Raw genomic sequence first — 21950 nt, forward strand, 5'->3', positions numbered from 1 at the left:
TTGTCTGCAATTATTTAGAGCTTCTTCCATTAAAATACATTGTAATTGTATGAGTATAGTCCTTATGGTGAAAAGCATTAACCTTGATGGCCTCGTCCACACTAGCACCTGTGAAAAATGTGTTTCTGCATCTCAAACAGGTTTTGGAAACAATTTCTACCACATTAAAAGTTAAATTAAAGTTTCCTTTTTCGTTGTGAAAGATAAATTATAAAAGCTTGTGTCGGTCCCTCGAGGACATCACAGCTGTGTCTCAAAGGTAACATTATGATATTTTCACATCGTGCGAGCGCATGGATCCAGGAGAGAGGAAACCATGTTTCCTAAAACCTTTTTAAAAACACACTTGAACCTGCAAGTGTGCACGGAGCAAACAGCTGAGGTGTCCGTACGAGTTGACATCCTGCATGCAGTCAGCGGCTGTACGTTATCAGCAGGTCTTTCAGGCTTTGACCTCAAGCAAAGAAATAGTTTTTCTTCAAATACATAATTTATGAAATCAATGAAAATGAATATATCATTTATCTTTTGTATTTACCAGTAACCAACTTTCCTCCTGCTGTCATAATAATCCTTTAAAAAGGCAATGTGGTGATTGGTTTCACTTATGTCTCATTTTTGGTCTAGTAACATTGAATTTGTAATTTCTGTTTGATCTTTTTGAAGCTGGAAATTGTATACCAAAGGCACTTCCTTGCTACCATGCAGGACAGGACAAAAGATGAACTGTATCTCTGTATTTTTGGTATTTTACGACAGGAAAGGCAGTCAGTCTGTGTTTATAGTACACCCTTACAAAAAAAGGCTGATAGAACATTTACAGCGTTAGAGGAAAATATAACCTGTGTTATAACCGTTTCTGAGCTTAAATGTGCACACTTTAACAAAAACTGTATTTCTAGGAGCGTACCAAATGGAGGAAACATAATTTCGCAGATGTGAAGATGTACCAAGTAACAAAGCAGTGAGTTATTTTTGCTTGTTTGATCCACAAAACTGATTTTAAAACAAAGCTATGGGTAATGTTAGTGTATTCTAAGGCACTGTACATCTACGCTTTGGCAGATGGGATTGTGAATTTCGTACACAATGCAAACATAAAAGAGTCTTCCTGCGTAGAGATCACAGTTTAAGGGGCATCTTTTGGAGTTCTCACAGCTATAACATGCTTAAGGCTCGGGATCGGCGTAGGCCACAGAAACATGTGAACATTGTGTGAACGTGAAGGCAGCACCACTCTGGTTTGGAGTTCTTACACCAGCATCCCAGAGGGGAGCGATATTTTGAGCCTTTGAGGGGGCAAAGCCACAGTGTATGAAACAAAGGCCTTCGGTCTAGACGTGATTTATAGTGTGCTGATTATTGAAAATATTATTCTAAAACCACAGTTTGAACGGAAAAAAAGAAAGCATCACTAAGGCAAGTCCAGGCGGGGGAACAAAGTGCTTTTGGACAAGATGAGAGTCTGTTTTGAGTAATTTCGCAGTACTTTCACCTGTCTAAAATCTAAAATCCTCCCGTCAGTTGTCACAGAGAAAAGACTTGTTTGCAGCACATACATGCTTAGCAGTTGGTAAGACTTCCTACATTTAGGGAGCAGATGCAGGCAACATTATTTTAGTATTTTCACAGTGCAATAATTCTGTTGTTAGTGTCTAAGACTTGGAGTGCTTCAACAGAGATACACACACCTCTGAAAGCAGAGTTTTTTTTTTAAAGAAATAGCAGTAATTCAGCAATATTCATAACCACTTGCTTCCAACTGTCCATGTAGTGTTTTGTTAGTTAAGTTTCTTTGGAAAATCTATTAGCTGTGGGTGTATGTCTGTATATCTACAGTATGTACGCTCACAAATTATCAACTACAGACGCACAAAAAACACTCAAACATATTACACAGACCACATCAGGCTGCTGAAAGAAAAGGCCCGCATCCTTTTTTTTTTCTTAATCTACATAACAAAGCAGAAGAAGACAACACACATAGTTCCATTTACCAAATTAATCTAGTAAATTCTTTTAAAACGGCCACATTTATACCCAACAGTGACCAACTCAACATCTTTTAAACGAGAATCCTCGTATTTAAACATAAAACAACTGTACCGCAATTCACAGCTGCAGTCAAATAACAAACACTTTATATTAAAACAAATTTATAACAACTGACTTCACCCAATACCATGACCAAAAAGCATTGTAGGTGTGACTTTCAGGTAGAGGCACTGCCACTTGTCTTGAGGTTGGTAAGTCCATTAAAGAGGGGGGATTAGGGAGGGGAAGCTCGGAGCCTCTCATTCCTTTACCAGTCTGTAGATATGATGCTGGGCGCCGTGCTCACTGTTTGAAACCTCAAACACACACGCCATACACAGCAGCGTCTCCTGGGTGTCCCTATTCGTCACCACCTGCAAGAGAACAGACGGTCACTTTCTTGTGGCAAAGTACAAGTGTTCAAGGAGTTGCCATTCCCATTTTGGGAACAAAAAACACAGGTATAAAATCAAACGCCCAGGGTCCTGTCTCCGGATAACAACCACATATCCAGTGACATATTTCACTGTTGCACAAGTGCATTCTGTATATTGAAAAACACAAAAAGAAAAATGCTAGAAATGCTTTACACGTAGGATTCTTCAGTATGAGAATGTGTGTGCAGTCAGCAGTCTACAGCTTTCAGTTACTGGGTGGAAGTTAAAGGGTTAAACAAGGTTCATACCTATATTTTGGGTTTCTACAACAACATTTTAACAGGTTTTATTGTTTAAAAACACATTATTGTTCTCATACTGTCTGTATGAATGTTGTATTCCCCCGCTGTCTGAAACACTTTGTTTAGCACCTGTCTCTCCAGCCCCCCTCAGATATAGAACCACTGATACTTCACTGATATACGTCAGTTTTAGTTCCTCCTGAATATTTTAGATCTTTTGAAGATGCTCTAAAAACAGATCATCATTAATCTATTGTGATCATTTCCAACATGATGCCTTGGGAAACACCTCTTAAGGCTAGAATGAATACATATCTTACACACCTTTTTAAGCTTCATATGCTTTTGGGCCCTGGTTTTGGGCCCCCATGTAAATATATATGCCTGTCTTTCTATTTGTTTTTATTTTTGATCTCTCTGGAGTGCTGAATGATACTATAAGACCCCATGTGATGGCTAATAACAGGAGTTTCTCTCCCCCTGTTTTCCTCCCTTTTCCCCTGCAGATAATGAGGCTCCTCACACTGCGTTTCATCCCCTGTGGAATGAGAGCAATACAAGAACAAGAGGAACTCATCTCAAGGCTCAGTGTCAACCCCTCCAGCCCACCAACACACCATGACAGCAGCAGCAGCAGAAGAAGAAGAAGAAGAAGAAGAAGAAGAAGAAGAAGAAGAAGAAGAAGAAGAGTCCTGGAGAGAGGGCTCTCGCCCACTCAGGTAAGTGTAGTGATTACCAATAAGATAGTGAAGTTCTCCAGCACGCTGTTCATCATATATTTCTCTGGCAGATGTTTTAGTTTATGGATGAAGTTGATCATGTATTCACACATGGGAGACCGGCTTATCCGGTAGACAAAGCGTCCATTCTCAAACCGCGCATATTCCGTCTGAGGGAAAAGAGAAAAGAATGTATCAATTAAAATAGCATGTCACCTAAAAATATATTGCCGTTGTGTACTCATTGTTATTCACGTCCTTCAGTCATTGTTCTGATTCCCAGAATGAACAGACTTCAGTTCATACCTCAACTTTCTCAACCACCTGCTTGCCAAAGGAGCAGACCTTGGTTGAGCACGTAATGGTCATGTTCTCCGAGCTCTCGTACTGACTCGTGACTCCGTAGAAAGATCCAGAATCGTCTTGAATGCTGCAGTTCAAGTCCGCCTGGGGAAATAGGAACATAAAAATGAGCAGTCAGTGACAATTATTATATGTATTTAGGTGTTCAATATACAGAAATACAACCACGATACAAAGAGGTAAATACAGGTCTATTAAAATGGTGAAATAAAATATGAGTAGAAACCATGTTGACAAGGTGTACAGGAGAAAAGTGATGGACTAAATTAATTGAGTATTATGTTTTAGTCTAGGAACCTTTGTGAGGTTTTTCATACAACAAGTAACAACAAGCCTGTGTGTATATTATTCTTTGGATAGTAACAACCAATTTAAAATGTTTAATTATCAAGGATCCCAGTGAATACATATTTGTAATGCCCATTCAAGTGGATTATCTGTAACATGTCCAATTAAACTTTTCAAAGGATATTATGTAGCCAATTGTTTTATATAAATAAACACTGTAGATATGAAAAACCTTGGACTGATGTTTTTAAAGATCTATGACCAAAATCCATTAGCGGGACGTTTTACAGTTGAAAAATGAACTCAGCGCTCTCTGGTGGACAAACTATGTAATAGAGACTTGGTTTCTAAATTACCTCAAACCTAGTTTGGCATTTTTGTTCTGCAACTTAGTATTATAAGATGCAATAAGATCAATACCAAAATATATCAGCTGATATACCAGTCCTACATAATACATGTGAGCAGGTTTTGATCATGTTGTGTGTTCACAATAGAAAAATGACACAACTAAGTAAATTAAGAGTCCTCTAAACCCCCACCTTTTAAATATGTCATTGATGCACACCCCAGAAAATAGAGAGAAATGCTGTTTGTTGAACCTGCAATAAAATATTTGTATATTTTACCGCTTGGCCGAAGCAGAAACAAGTTGTGAAAACAAATTATTTACACATCGATGATTTACGGAGAAAAGGTATGGTTCATTTTTTGCTCTGCTTTTGGTCTCTACCAACTCCAACTCCAAAGACAACACACATATAGACTAGCATAAAGTACATACTGTATACTGTATCCAGGATGAAATTGGAAGAGGAAGTCAGAATTTGTTTTAAATGTGGAATCTAAAAATGTTAATTTCCTTTGTCATTGTCTAATCAAGAGCTGTCGAAATTAAACATGTACATCGCATATAAATTTGAAGATCTCGGCCACATCTGAAGAAGCATGTAAATGCGTCCATATTGGAAACAAGATTCTAAAGAGGACTAAATGAAGTTATGTTAAAAGACTGATTAGCACGGTCGAACTGGTCTACTCTCGGCGTGCAGCCTTTCTATGCCCTGAACATCCTGTTCATTATGGATTCAAAAAGACATCCTCCTACAACATTCTGCTCCTTCATTAAGCAAAGCAGTTATACATTCATTATTGTGCAGATTCTGTCTTTCATTTGAAATTTAGATTGGTCGGTCACTTCAAAAGGAATTTGAGGGGACTTGGTCCAAGTGCATACGGTCCTACTTTGTTGGCTGCCGCTAGTTAGCATTTTGCATCATGGAGCAAATACATGCAATGTTTAAACAGCCATTAGGAGTGCAACCAGGTCACTCCATTGTTTGGAGATATTACATTGAATTAGTGACTGCTTTGATCAAAAGCTCTCCTGCTATGCAAGTCCAAATATAGCCGAGTGCATTCTGCAAACATTAAGAGAGCAATCTCTTCTGTGTAGACTGATTATACCCAATCACTAAAGACGAACCTGAGCAGAATGTTCCTGATACTGCCATTAAACATTTCACAATGATATTCATACTGATGTGCGTAAAAATACAATCCAGTTGTAATACTTCCATTTTATAGGATACTTGTCAATCCTGTGGCTGTAACACTCACCCAGAATTTTATAAGGAAGAAGGAATTCTGGGGACCTTTTCCATACAACTCCTTCAGTCCTCCTTTCTTTTCTGGGAATTTGTCATAAATCTGACGAATGTCCACAGACTCCAGCAGGGCGTCACTGTAGGAATGATTTGTCTGTCCGATATGTACAAATAGGTGCTTGTTGTACTGAAAGAATAGATGGATAGTGTTAGAAATGTACTTAAAATATGTTGCTATATTTCACACTATTTCCAAAAATGATCAATGTATCAATAGCAAGAGTCATCAAAACAGAAAGGTTTTCTAAACAAAATGAGCCAATTCTGTCAAATTAACCCCCATAATAAACAAGAGATGTCTGGAATCAGCCTCATGATGATAACCCTATGCAACATTGCTTTGGCTGTCGGCATGGTTTTATGATGTACAAATTAGGAAACCACTAAAGCGAAAAACAAACTGATCCCCTAATTTATATTATAAACCCAGACGGAAATTCCAGACTGCTTCACCCAAATTCTATAAGCTTATAAATTGAGACCTTTTTCATTTTCAAGAAAGCCATGAAACCACATATCTGTATGCATCTGAAGATCGAAATATCTGTGTTAAATTAGGCAAACAAAATTTCTCAGAGCATTATTCAGTCTTCACTCACATGAAAAGCAACATTTCTGCATCAAAGGCGACTATAATCAACCTAAATTGACAATATGGAATGAAATGTGTGTGTTTTTTGTGCTTTCTCCATTCCATCAACTTTTTAACAAAGTGGATACATGTTGTTATCCGTTGAACCTCAAACCCACGATGCATAGCAAAAAGCAGAAAGAGAAGCAAATCAGAGAATAACATTTGATCTTCAGAGGTCCGTTGCCCTGGTCGTGACCGCGTGAGACCCTGTGGTATTGCACTTCAGTTTAAAAGCTCACAGAGCAGCCTATCCAGCATGTAGCCTTCAGGGCAAATGCAACAATGTCAAGTATCAATCTGAATGGAAGGCTAATGGCTGTTGTCATGCCACAGTAATACCAGAAGAAAGTGCTCAGGAAAATGTGAAGAAATATCTAAAAATTGCAAAAGCAAACAAGAAATGTGAGACTTGTATTTGTCAACTCACACTCTGTAAATCTGTGGATCATCTGGCTGAGCTGAAGTCTGCCGCGAAAATACAGTTTTGGTATGCCTTTTAAGGTACTGATTAATATACAGTCCTTCATTATTTCTGCAGGTTTTCATGCTGTGTGTCTCTACAGGCCGGGCTTCTCCCCCCTCAGCTTGTTTTGGCCTCCTCTCAGCTGACTCTCTGCCTGGGAAAAGGTCCCAGTGTATTCATGGAGGAAAGGACTGGATGATAAGAGGTGGGAATGAACACCAAGAGATAGTGATATGTCATGCTTTACCACTCACTGTGTCTCTCTGTTGCTCTAGGAAGGCGGAGAACTCCACCAGTCGGAGTTTAGACGTACCAATGGAGCGGCCCTGCCACGCTGGTGCTGTCGGAGCTGGAGCTGCTGTGCTCTCGTAACCTACAGAAACGCCACAATAACACAACATTTGTCTCGTCTGTGGGTTGTTTTACAGTACAGGTAGATTAAGTTAATATTAATTAAGACATTATAACAAAACTGGAAGACCACAGTCCAACACGTAGAAACATGTATTTTTTGTTGCAAGTTCTATGCAAGAAATAATAAACACAACTAAAAGATAAAAGATTAAAAAAATCTCCACTGTATCTATGAATGCTTCTTTTTCAACTTTTATCTGGGGTTGGCTTTCACCTGCTGGCGAGCACCCTAGCTAATAACTGTGGGGTCCAAAGTATTTTAATCTCACTCTATCAACATATTAGTTTTACAGCGAGACAATCTGCCAATTTTCACAGTAAGGAAACAGGAACAGATTCAACAGCTAAGAATATTTTTGAATGCTTTTTACCGAGGAGGGGAATGCTCACGGGGAGATGGAGCAAGTTTGAGTAGTTATAGATTTTACTTTGTCCAATAACCAAAGTGTGAGGTTGCATTTCAAATATTTCAGATTCAGCAATTATACAACGTGATGTCCGTTTTCGGTCATTTTTCCTTAATAGTTTTCTAATCAGGTAACTTCTTACTTGAAATGGCTGTTGTGACTGGCTGGATGGGATAGGATTGTTGGGTGAAAGGCTTAATACTGCAATAGAGAATGACAGACCCATAAGCATACTATATTAAATGTGTTGCTTTAACAGTTTTTTGTGAATTCAAGTTCTCTTTGATGAAGTGTGAAACTTACTCTTGTGAGGATCCAGGCTGACCAGCCGATATCATACCCTGCCATAACTGGAGATTTACATATATTAATAGAAAACAGACAACGTACAATTGTGATCAAAATGGATCATAGCTCTATGTTCAGTGGATGTAGTTATTTTGACTAACACTACTTGATATTGTGCTTATCTAATAGTAGCAGTTATGCAAAGCTGTGGTGTGTAATGTGATTTGGCGCGTGTGTCGGTGTGGTTGGCCCCATGGCCGCTCTGGGTGAAGCTGGACAGGATGGATCAATAGTGGGGTGCCGACAAGGCTCTTACCCCTGCTCCAGGGAAGACTGGGCGCGGGATTCCTGGCAGGCCCAGCTTGTTGTGAATAGCCGTGGCAGAAACAATCTGAGCCGAGGACATGGAGGCCATGCTCTGGAGGGCTTTGTCCTTCACGGCTTGGTCCTTTAACAGCAGTCACAAAAGGCTTAGCACTCACACAGAAGGGGAAGATGGGGCATATTGCAGAGGTAGCAACAAACAGACTCTAAACAACACACTAAAAGCATCACCGACCTCTCTCACAACAGTAAACTGAAGGCAGGTTAAGAGAAGATGCATGTACATCACTATTTAAGTGTTTTTACAGGAATGTGCTGAACAAGGACAATCCAATTCCTATATACAGTGCAATAGCTGTGGTATGCACTTACACAAACGTTTGCTTGTTGACTAATCTACCAATAAAATACTTTCAAAAACTTATTCAGCAGCATTTCTATTAATGCTGTTTTTGTCTGTAAGTCAAAACACATCTAAACATTGTCAAGAATGTCTCAAGTAAAACTGTCAGGAAACAGTCCTACTAAACTTTCTCTTTACTGGTTAGTTCCGTATATCTTTGGACAAAGGGTCTTTAAATTATCAGTAAATATCAAATTGTAAATGTTAAATGGCCATGCTTATTAGTAACAAAGAGCCCAAAAGCCTGAAGAAGTGCACTGCACATTGCATGTTGTTTTAGACATAGTCCTTTGTTAATGAGCATTCACAAAGTCATATACATGTACAGTCATACTGAACATGCTGAATGCAGGTACTGCAGCAGAGTGCACATCTGGATATCCCATGCACACTCGCAAACCCATGCAGAATCACTGGTGGCAGAAGCTAAAGGTAAGCATGCTGGCAACAGATGCTGGTGGAGCAGAGTCAAGCTACAGTATGATAATAATATGATGACACAATGAAAAACCACTAAACTGGAAACACACTGGGCCGCAGCTACTGTGTCGCTATGGCAGGAGAGCAAATGCAAAACTAGCAGTTAAAGGACAAAGCAGGCCATAATAAAAGCAAAGACAGCATCACAAACAGAAAATGAATACTTACCATGCTTGTAACCTAAATGCAAAAAAACAAAGTTTTGTTGTATATTAATTTATTGTGAGTAATTCAACATGTATTAATACAACTGTTATTTAAGTCTGCGTGACAAAGTCTGTGACCTACAAACATTAGTAAAACCACAATTACATTTGTGAATGTCAAGCCTTAACACAGCACAACCCAATGCAAATGTGCAATGAACACTTTATTAAACAAAATGATCCTTGTTCTCTGTCACGAATGTCTTGGTTTCTATAATTTTCACAATCTGATCAGTCGTCATCACTCGAGACAAAACAACCGAACAATAACGTAATGACTAATTTCACAAAAATGCCATAGTCGAGACCAGAAACAGCAGGTTTTCATTGATGCCCCCTGAAATGACGGGCACACTTGTATTTCTCTTTGCCCCAACACTACTTTGCTTTAAATGAGAAAAGACTGGGGTTCATACAAAAGCTGTCTGTTTTTCTTCAGACAGCCGCCTGTGCCCTTGAAAGACCAGGCAAAGCTGCCTGTCTGACTCTTTCTGGCTTTCTGGCTCGACACACACTTACACACACTTACGCACGCACGCACGCACGCACGCACGCACGCACGCACGCACTTACACTTACACTTACACACACACACACACACACACACACACACACACACACACACACACACACACACACACACACACACACACACAAGGGGTCATTAATTTGTGTTGGAGCAAAGTGTGAAAGTCAACACATGACGTCGGCCCCCCCAAGAAAATGGCACATGGGTGGGGTGTCCTTTGATAAACAAGCATTACTTCATGAGATAAAATTACAGGTTAATATTATTCAAGATTATTTCACAATGTATTTGTCCCATTTTAATTTGCCATTGGGAAAATCTTTTTACAGGGATAGTAACAGAATTAATTATTGTAAAACAATCGACGAGGAGGCTCTGAAATGATGACATCTGAACTGGGGGAAAGCGGCTGGCAGCCATGGCACTGGGAGGAGGAAGAAGGAAGGAGGAGGAACAAGACAGCAGAGAGCATCTCAGCAAGAGTCAGCCATCAGACCAACTTCCTTGGACCTTCAGCTCTCGGCCTCTCACTAACAGCCAATGCCAGCATGCTTCCCAACATTCGCACACTTTGATTTACTAAATTACTACAAATATGTACAAACATGTTTTTTATATATATAAAGTACTGAGTATATATATATATATATATATATATATATATATATATATATATATCTCTCTATATATATATATATATATATCTCTATATATATCTCTCTATATATATCTCTCTATATATATATATATATATATATATATATATATATATATATATATATATATATACATATATATATATATATATATATATATATATATATATATATATAGAGAGATATATATATATATATATATATATATATATACATAACAAAAATATATATAACATATAAAATACTGTATATAATTATTATTTTTTTTTACATTATTTTTAGGAATTTCTAGGAATCTCTTTTGGTCCGTCAGTTTTGGTCCAGAGTGAACATTTTAAATGGATTGACATAAAATAAATATTCATGATCTCCAGAGGATGAATCCTCAAAATGAGACTTTTCTTCGAGTGCCACCATGTGGTTTGCATCTGGGGTTTTGAGGAACAAGTCTCAACAACTGTTGGAGGGATTGTCATGAAATGTAGTACAAATATTCATGTCCCCTTGAGGATGAATTAATATTACTGTTGATGATCCTCTGACTTTTCATTTAGCACCCCCATCAGATAAATAATTAAATAGTGAGCAGAATACCTGCCATCATCACCATGTAAGCATTGTTTTTGTGAGCATGCTAGCATGATGAGGTTAGCATTTCGCTCAAAGACCACCAGCAGTGATTGATCATAATCCATTTTATCGTTTTTTTTTAAAATGCATTTTCGATTCTTATTATTATTTTCTTATTATTTATTTTTCTTTACGGGCAAAGGCCCGTAAAGAAAAGTGAATAAATGTAGATGAAAACAAGCCGAAAGGACAGTGACAGCATGTCATAGTGAGGGTAAGAAAACTGGACTTAGAAGTTGGAGGGGGTTAGAAAAAATGTGAACCGAGTAGAGCGAGCAGAACATTTGGGTGAGCAGGAATCAGAGCACCAGGCATTCACTCTGTCACCACGGGAAACAGGAAGTTAAGTCTCACAGCAACGAACAAGCCCAAAAGCAGAAAAGCGCATACCTTTAGCTTGGAATGAAACTCACGAGATTTCCTTCTGGCAAGAACCTGAATGTGACTAGACACCTGCGGGGTCGGGGAGGGGAGGAAAACAAAGGAAGAGCCTGTAACCATGGCAATGAAAAGCCCTCTGCAACTGGGCAAAGCCAGACGTACCTTAATGGCTGCGTGGATTTCTCGAACTTTCTTTCTTGCTAAGACCTGTATGTGACTAGACACCTCCATTAAAAAAAACAAGCAAAAAAGAGAGAATGTAAAATAAAAAAACAAAAAAAGTACAAAGTGGATTATACATTTCTTTGTTTAACAGACACTTGAGGAAGAAATGGTACATAACAGAAGCAACTCCAAACCACACACCAAGCTAACAGCCAATAAAGCGTTATGCTGTGTGTTGTCGTCACATAAGTGAGCTGATTAAGGAGGATGCAGGCCCCTTTAGCACACATTAAGATCACCCAGATGCGATCTGCTGTGTGTTGAATGAGAATTGGCTAGTCTAGTATTCTTACGGGAGCTTGGCGAGGCATTTCACCGGCCAAGTTTACCCTCCAACGTTCACACAGTGCTAAATTATTTAATATTCTCACATGAAACATTCAGCAGTGCTACAATTAGAATGAGGAGTAATGTGTGTTGATGACAGCTTTGAGGGGCGTCTCCTCTGACACTATCTACGCAAATCACACCCAAGGTGAGTTTTCTAGTGGGAGCGAAGTGATTTAAAAAGTGCTTCCTCTGCAGGTAAATATTTATTTTATTCAAAATATATATATTTTTTGCTATTAAGGCTGATGCATAAACTATTCAAACTATTACTCAATCGATTGATCAATTGAACAAAAAACTATTTTAATAATTTAATATTTCTCAAGCAAAAATGTGAAACATAGTCTGGTCCTAGCTTTTTACCATGTGAGGATTTTCTGTGTTTCATATCTAATTATAAAACAAGGAATCTGTATGTCCTTTTTTCTGTCCATCGGTCCGTCTCTCTCTGTCTGACTGTGTGTTCTTTGCAGACAGTATCTCGAGAATCGCTCATCTGATCTGCTTCACACTTGGCAGGTGTATTGCTGTAGGACTCAAGGGAGTGCTTTGTCGAATATGGTGCAATTTGGATACTTGACACGCTCAATAGTATTAAACTTAATAAACGAGCGAACAGCGCTCTGTGTAGCTGCAAGGGACGGACAACTCAAATTGTGTACATTTTTGCTATTCTTACTTATAACACAAATAATTTTGCGACTGGCAAAATAACTCCACTAAGCCATTTAAATAACGGATTAAGTATGATTTCAACAGCAGACTGTTTGCATCCTGGGTTCACTGAAAAATGTAACGCAATGGCCGGCCCGAAAACGATTGCAGCAAATTTCCAAATAGGACTTATTTGAATAAACTGACCACATATTGGTAGTCAAAATGGTTAGTTTTGCACATGAAAACATATTAAAACGCAATAAAGTGGCATATTATCAGTGTGTATTTACAACACTCAGAACATTATTTCTGAAGTAAAACTATTAAGTAAGGTAAAGTAAAAGTTCTGCTTTCAAATGTTTACTGTGAAGAGGCATTATCAGCACAATTTATTTAAAATTACTAAATGTCTGTTCAAGGTGGAGCTTTCAATTCTCTGATGCTGGATAATTTAATGAATAATAATGCAACATATTTGAATTATTGTATTTGGTCAGTCAAATCTGAATCTGCGACGTAACCAGTATCGCTGTCAGCTAAATGTATTAGTATAATGTTTCCTAGTAGTATACAGAGTTGCATATGTTTTAAGTTTGGGGCCTTTTCTAAGTTATTGTGGGGTACAATAGTAACATAATTCAATATTTTTCATATAAACATAATTCACATTTAGCTGTTTGGAGTCCTTTTAGTCTGCCCCTGGTGTTTTTTCCTGAACCCGAAATCTGTTTAACTCGTGTTTCTACCCATGAGGAGCCGTGGCCTGTGTGTATGTGACAAAACTATGTCCTGGCAGGTGTATCGCTGAGGACTCAAGAGACTACAGTATCTAGTGTGAAGTTGTTTGATTGAGCAGTTCTCGAGAAAGCTGCGAACAGCAACACCACAGACAAGAATTCAGCCCGCACTGAACCGGTTTGTACGTGTTTTGAACGAGCACTGCACTAGTTATTATGAATTCAACATCTTGGGGTTTGGGACATTTGGTCAGACAGAACAAAACATTTAAAGACGTCATGTTGGACAAACAATTATTCAATATCAAACCTTTTGCTGATAAATGTAATCTCGATTGACTTGCTATTTCATCTCTAATAAAAATACTTGTTAGTTGAAGCCTTAACATAAACAACACAGCAAACACACATAAATACAACATGCATTTAAACTAACAGTGGTTCTTTGAGTAGATGTAAACATCTCTCTCTCTCTCTCTCTCTTTCTCGAGGAGAAGAGTCACAGAGAGAAACCACATAGCCGTTCTGCTCCAGACTGATCAATTCACACACAGTGATTGAATGTCACTGCAGTCACTGGCTTGTTTATCATTGACATTCGAGTCAGTGGTCATACAGGGGATTTCCTGTTTAGAGGGAAGATCAGTCCGTTGGTTTCATACTGTTACTGAAGCACCATCACAGCGGCTCATTATAAGCTATTTTGAATACACAAATCAATTGTATACTTTGATTTGTTTTAGTACTATTATTCCTAATAGAAATACATATATGGGAAAGATTAAGAGCCATGAATTCTGTATCATTTACATTACATGTACATGCCATATTACAGCACAGACTGATAAATTCATCGAAACTTGATTCAGAAATCTGAGCTGAACGCTGGGGTAAGAGTCGTGATTCTGCAATGCACACAGTGTGTTGCAGAAGACAGGATGCACTCTCAGCGAATACTCTCTTTGATCAGAGATTGTACCGATCTATTAAGGCTTCCACCTTTCTATTAATACAGGCTTCTACTCCAACCAAGTGCACGACCTCGATGATTTAGTCATGAAGCCAAATACTTGCACTGCTAAGCTACTGTGGCTCTCTTTTAAGGCTCTTATGTTTATGGTTTGCAGCTGGTATACTATGGTAAATGAAAAGCTGCATTTTAAGGAGAAATTTGCTTTCAGAACAACTGCTAGTTCTTACACAGTATGTGTACTAATATGTGACAACATGTGCATCTGTTCATGCAACACAGCAGTGACAGGGGACTTGTCAGCCTCAGAAGTCTACCCGAGAGCAAAGCATCGTGTTATTCTCTGTCTGGAAACAAAGGCAATAGTCGGCCTGCATTCAGATTTGACAGTCGTCTGACACTCATGCAAGAGAGACGTCGCTTCTCTTGTCTTACCTGCTTCCGAGTCCTCGTCTTCCCGGTCCGAAGCTTGATGTATCTGGCTATCAGCTCATTTCGACCTGCGTGTAGAGAAAAATAAAAAATCAGTTTGTTTAAAAAAAATACAAAAATACAAAACATCTACAACAACACAAATGGAACATTTAGAGATAAACTAAATATGAAATATCAAGTGAGGAGGGGACATAATTTAGCAAGAAAGAAAAACAGAAAAACCACAATGCCATGAACAGACTCATGTAGTCCGTATGGCTCACGGTTTAGTTTTTGAACACTCAATACAAGCTATGTGTTACAGTTTTCAACCAAGTGAATAAATACCTTTGAACCTAGTCTGAACATATACATTGTAATGAATGGATATTAAAAGCTGGCTGACTATGAGTGGCTTTAGTCACAATATGAGTCATATATTTATTCACAAAGCTACAACTTTTCTTGGAAGTAGTCAAAAAATCGAACACAAAGCTATTAAGCAAACTATAACCATAATTTCAGGTGTATGCAAATCAGAAGATATGTGTATCTCCTAAACAAACCAGATGCAGTTTCCCAGTGAGAACACAAAGAGCCATAAGCATGAAAAAAAAATGAAAAAAACTCGCAGCAGCACAGCCTTTCAAATTAATCTAATTCAGTCTCATTCTCTTCAAAGCCCGGCGCTTTGAAAGGAAACAGACCTAGCTGTTCATACTATTACAGAAAATAATGGCAACTGAATATATTGGGTTTAAAACACTGCAGCTCTGACTAAATTATAATTAAAGCATAGCTTTGTAGAGATTTCCAATTAACAACGGCTCCAAACATTCTTTTGCCCTCAGCTCTGCTCTAATTGCTGTAGCAATGCACATGACCCCTGCTTAGCCCTTTCATATGGTAATAACATGCCGCCAACAAAAACTATTACACAAATTATAGGTAAGGAGGCACTCTAATTATGTGTCCAGCTGTAGCCTATCAATGCCATGGATCTGCTTTTCTCCTCTATAAAATGCACCAAACCCTCAATATAATGAAACATTTTTCTACATTCACATCATTATCAATTAAAGGCCTTATTCTTGTTGTGACACAATGGGACCGCAACGTACATGTGCTAATAAGCCGTGTCTTAGGTAATCAGAAGAAAAGGCATTTTTTAATGAATGGCAGCACATCACGGATCACAGTGTGGCAGATTCCAAAGATAGAAAAGAGCAGAATATAGGAGACATGTTGCATAAATATACAAGATAAGACAAGAAAGCACTGAAATATGCTAATATCTGCTTGTTGATTGTATAATGGAAATATAGGGTAGCCAGTGTGAAGCATCCTCTTGTGGTGTTTAGGGCTCTTGTGCACTGATTATGAGTGCTAAATGAAAGACAAGGCGGTCAGGGTAAAGCAACTTCAACTACAACACTTCCATATAGTAAAGCTATAAGTAAGGATTACTCTACTTGCATTGTTTGGTCTATAAAATGTCAGCAAATATTGAAAAATGTCAACGTCTCAGAGTCCACGATGGCTTTAAACACTCCAAAACCCAAAGATCTTCAGTTTTCTTTCATGGAAGAAAACCAGAAAAAAAAAAGTTTTATCTATCAATTTATCCACTAATTGTTTCAGATCTAAAAGGTTTCCTTCATTCTAACTTCTTTTTAAGGTTAAGGCTGATCCTTTCAAAAAGGTGCTGATTTTAATAAAACAAATGTATTTCATGCTAGTGTAATATGTTATACTCTTGACCAGTAAAAGGTAATTCGTAACTTTCATCTGTGAGATGAAATAAAACTACAGGGTATAAACTTGTCAACAACAGGAGATCTTTGATACTTGCTGCATCTGGCGGCGTGCCACAGCTACAGATTGTATTGTTCCACTGAGCGAAGAGGGGCAGGAGTGGGCTTTGACGTCGAGGTGCAGTGAGTATCAGGTTGACCCTGTAGCTGTTTGCACGCTGAACATTTAGGCGAGGCCAGCTGAACCCAGCCATGTGATCTCACAGGAAAAATAAATAACATCTGGGGATTTACAATGCCAGCCTGCCTGTCGACAGCACACGCAGTGTAAACTTTACCAGGTGACGCGGGAGCTTGCACTATTTTTACTCATTCACACACTGAGGAAGCATAAGATAACAATACAGGCATTCATGCAAACTCCTGATTCCTAGATCAAAGCGAATCACAAATGGCCAGCTGAAAGCTTACTTACTGTTGAATAATTCATTCTTTTGACCAGACTGGAAAAAATGCTCAGTGGGTCCTGGCTGGCCTGCATTTATTTTTTTCTTGCCTGCCTTTGCGCTGCAAAACAACAATTGCTCAAAAAAATTGACTGTCGTGTCCACATTCAGAACTGAAAATGCTTTAGACACAACTCTGCTTTTTCCACCTGACATTCATAATGTGTAACATTTTCCCACAAACTAATAACAAAATTGTCCTCCACAAATAACACAGGGCAGTTTTTCTTTATGCCACATGAAACGTTGATATCCTTAATTTTCTCAAACTACATTTTTTTCAGAAAATAAAACCTAATCAGGAGCAAAATTAACAAAATTGGTTTAAAGTTATAGGATGAAAAGACATTTCAGATTATGTTATGTTAATTCCATGTAAAATCAGTTCACATGCATTAAGGGAAGTGTGTACTTTTTTTTATCAAATCCACTGACAGTGACGATCTTTTTCTCGATTCTGCAGCACCAGTAACACATATATGTAGCTGTGAACATCTCTTCATGAAAATACTGTTGATAAGTGTCACCAACACTGAAGACATTTGAAAATGAATTACAACATATTTCAGTATGTTTGGTGGCTGTTTCATAGCAGAAGATTTCAGTGTCAACTCACAGAAATCAAGCCATTTGCCCAGAGGGGATCAAATTAAGTCAATGCTGAGCTTGATAGAGAGCATTGTACACTAATCTGATATAAAATGTTATTTTCTGTAACGTTGCAGAGTACGATGCTGCAGATCCTAACTGTGTTCACACTTGACACTAAAATGTGACCTGGCTGATCAGACCGTGATCGGATATATTTCATGGTCAGATGAACGGCTGTAAAACGTGGGATAAATACATTTCATATCCTATTAATTCTTTGTTATTTTTGCAGCTCATTATTCTTCCCTGGAGTATAAGTGGATTTGTTTAATTGAAGAAAAGCCGCGATCAAACCCCTGTCAATTCAGTTAACACATTTAAAAGTCCACTGTAATTTTGGTGGGTTTTCATGAGCAGTAACTTAACATGAGACAGTGGGTCTCAGCTGTGTTACAGACCCGGTTTTCTTTGATCTCACTGGGGAGATACTGACTCAAGTAGCTGGATTGGGTTAAGGTGACAATGGGCCGATCTGGTATCGGATACCATTATTTTGAGAAATAACAATTCAGTACATTTACATCTATGTATTTATTTTACATTTTATTTTACAAAAGTGCAACACAGCCTGCAGAGGCTTCTACTGTGTTTTTTTCAGCCCGAGCCCCGTTGTAGACATCTTCAAACAGGGCAGAGCTGATCTAAACTTTGAATTTGAAGAGTTATCTTATGACCAGTCCTGTCTACCATTTGCCCTGATTACTTTTTATTGCATTTATTTTTAATGGAGAGGGCTGGGAAAACTAACTCTTTATGTGGTGTTCCTGTCACTCAGCAGGAAAGGGATTAAATATGTATAGTGTGACCCCTGAGCAGATTTGTGCTGCTAAGCAGCTGGAGGAACCCTCCACTTTGCCAGCCTGGACTCTCCTCTGAATCTCAATAACTCTGGAGGATCTGTGACATATGAAAGGCACTCCAGCAACAGCCCCACAAAGAGACGGTGGCTCGACTTTCTCTCGACCGACCCCAAGTAGCTGAATCCTCATTCAGCCAGAAATCCAATTTGGCCCTCAGCATCTTTCCTCCATGGAACCTGGGACAGGCTCCCTCTGTTGTGAATAACAATGGAGTGTATTGTCACAGTCCACTGTGGACCAACCTCAGAGATACCACACCGAGAAATAACGTCCTATACTCTCCCTTAAGACCTCCAGTGTCTAAATCCACTTTTTATGAACTTAAATCTACAACCACGACAACACTTGTAGCAAGACGTTTTCTACTATTCTGCCTCCCACAGTCACATCTCATCCATTTAAATATATCTAAACATGTATTTGCAGTAGTCTCACAAGTTGATCACACTGAAATAAATATCTGACCTCTCTCTATTTTATATTAACTGGACTGCTACATAAACAGGTTGCCTCATATGACCAATATTTGCCATTATCACCAACACCACTTCATACACAGCAATCCAATTCAGGCCGTCTTTCTACAAACTGGCTGCATGTTGTGTCAGTTCTCATTGACAAATAATCTGGCAAAATGCAGGTAGTGGTACCATGTTTGGGACATTTATTGAGTTTGTCCACAATGAAGACAGCCATCTGAAACTCAACAAAATTAGGTTATCTTCTTTACTGACAACTCTAGATAGAAAAACAGAGCGATCACCTACCCTACTAATAAACATTTAAGATTCAAGACACTTTATTGTCATTGAAACCATACAATGAAAAAAGTCAGCTTGTAACTTCCAGTGAACAATACAAGATAACAAGATAAAACAAGACAATGAGATAAAACAGGCAGGTTAAACTTGAAGAAAATGACTACTAAAAAGGTATTGCACAGAGACTGCGATGTATAATTAAGTGCTGGGGTACATTATTCCTAGTTTGCACATCTGCGCTTGAGCACTGTGAGTGAATTGTTAAAAAAATGCAAGAGAGGCTTGCCGGTGCATTGCAGACTCTTTCTAGATATTTAGCATGCTAATGTCTGGATCTGTCAGGGAGTCTGTCGAGGACCTACAGCCAATTTGAGGGGAAAAACCTCAAACCTCCAGCAAGGGTTGAGAGGAAACGTGACGGAGGGGTCACCCTGCCGTTAGCATACTTGTGTGTGCTTTGTGTTGCATTTGCCATTGTTGTTGTTGCACCTTGGGTGTTGGATGTTTGCATGAATAAGCATCACACATAGCACAGTGACTGATCTACGTAGGGTAAATATTAAAGACTTGTGAACATGTGAGCCGACGACAACATCCGCAAGCACGACTACGCTACGCCCAGGTCACTTCTTGTAGAAGATCTTGCAGTGTGCGACCCCTTGAAGTCAGTCATGAGGTGTGAAAGCTACGATTACAAGACAGCACAGCGTGAACAGTAGAGATCTGACGACTTTGAATGTCTCGTAGTGTGAACTTGGCTTAAGCAGCCGTTGGGAACTGGGGAGTGAGTAACAGTGATGCAGCTATGGTGGGGAAAAGCTGTCCTTCAGTCTGTTGTGATTCAGTGTAGGTGTTTGTAAAAATCTATTTATACCCTCAAATTCTGGAACAACTATTTTCAAGCTATAGTCATTTGAAATAGGTATTAGATCCAGTACGGAGCTTCTTGTTACATTATTTAATGTTCTCCCTCCGTCACCCTGTGGATGCAAGGACCCTCACAGTGAACATAAATGTACAGTAATAGTAGTGAGAGTCACGCCATTTACGCTCAACGCAACATACTTTGGGTATACATTGCATTCAGGTTTATTGAGGCTTATCCCAGCATATAAACTTGTGTATACTGACATTCCCACTTTGAATTACAACCTGGATGAAGCCTTTTTCTTCAGTTCCGAGGGACTGACACCAAAACGTGACCTTTACGGTGAACTGATAAACGCTTGGTTATCAAACTCTATTTATGCTCCGTTTTCAATCAGCTTCTTGCTGTTGGCAGTGTGTTCCTGCATAAACACACAACTTTGTGCCAGATAAAAAAATTAAAAAAAGTTTCATATTAAATAATTTTGTATTTGTGTTTTTGTCTAGTCATGTGTTTCTGTTCACTAATCATGATTCAGCAACAAAGTCTCAACTCGAAAAAATAATAATAAATAATAACACGGTAAGGGTCTTCTTTTCAATTTAACTTTGATTCTTGTATTTGATCATTAATATTTAATTTTATAGAGAAATACTTTGTTTAAGGGGCTTTAACACATTTAACACATACACATTGTAAAACTACAACACCAGGCAATACATTAAATTACGTTTAGCTGTCGCTTTTACCAAAGCGACTTTGGATAAATCAGTTGAAGAATAATTTTCTGACTGATCAATTAATAATTTCATCTCAGGATATTTGCTGTTTGAAAAAGCTTTGCTTCATGTTGAAAGGTTTTGTGATTCATAGTCTTGTAATTTATTTTGAGTGACATTTCTGAAATGTCTCTTGGCTTTTAGACATCTTAAATTTGCTAAAATTAAAAATAAAGATTATAAAGTTAATTTTACAGAAATTGAATACAGAATAAAAATTTAAAAAATCCATTTTTGTATCTGGATTAAAACAGGTTTTACAGAATCAATATAGACTAAAGCAAAACTGAATCACTAGGTAAATCCATACCACAGATGAATTTTGCAATGCCTTTATACACCTGTGCAACATAAACCCTGGGGCTAATTTAAGTAATGGCATATTAAACAATTTAACTGGCTTGGTTTCGTCCTTTGAGCGGCAAAAACAATCTTCTTTTTAAAAGCATCCATTTCCTGTAACGGCACTTCTTTCTAATGCAGGCACAACCACAGTCACATCTGGACCAGCACTCCACCATGAGACGGCGCTGGGCCTGGCCGAGAATCAATCTCTCTCTCTCTCTCTCTCTCTCTCTCTCTCTCTCTCTCTCTCCCTCTCTCCCTCTCTCCCTCTCTCCCTCTCCCTCTCTCCCTCTCTCTCCCTCTCTCCCTCTCCCTCTCTCCCTCTCTCTCCCTCTCTCTCTCTCCCTCTCTCTCCCTCTCCCTTTCCCTCTCTCTCTCTCCCTCTCCCTCCCGCTCTCTCTCTCAAATCACTGTAATAATACCCAAGAAGATAAGTTCTTATCTTAAAGAACTGATTTAGTCTAATCTTTTTATTTCTTTAAAGTTATGTAGACCAGTATGTGTGTGTTTCTCTATGTGTGTGTGTGT

General features: G+C 38.5%; 1 protein-coding gene across 1 annotated transcript in view; it reads right to left on the bottom strand.

The window, feature by feature from the left end:
* Positions 1–2294: 2294 nt before the first annotated feature.
* The window catches only part of tead1b (TEA domain family member 1b), a gene marked incomplete at its 3' end in the record, with an annotated part of 29954 nt that continues 10298 nt past the window's right edge, over positions 2295–21950 (bottom strand). Inside the window, exons 2-11 of the mRNA XM_079216996.1 lie at positions 14920–14984; positions 11575–11637; positions 8273–8404; positions 7972–8018; positions 7811–7869; positions 7102–7220; positions 5704–5877; positions 3739–3879; positions 3450–3602; positions 2295–2408 (exon numbers count right to left, since the gene is read on the bottom strand). Of these exons, the coding sequence (XP_079073122.1) occupies positions 2295–2408; positions 3450–3602; positions 3739–3879; positions 5704–5877; positions 7102–7220; positions 7811–7869; positions 7972–8018; positions 8273–8404; positions 11575–11637; positions 14920–14984 (1067 nt within the window). The remainder of the gene's footprint in view (positions 2409–3449; positions 3603–3738; positions 3880–5703; positions 5878–7101; positions 7221–7810; positions 7870–7971; positions 8019–8272; positions 8405–11574; positions 11638–14919; positions 14985–21950) is intronic.

This window comes from Taurulus bubalis (genome assembly GCF_910589615.1).
Source record: "Taurulus bubalis genome assembly, chromosome: 4".
NCBI lineage: Eukaryota > Metazoa > Chordata > Actinopteri > Perciformes > Cottidae > Taurulus > Taurulus bubalis.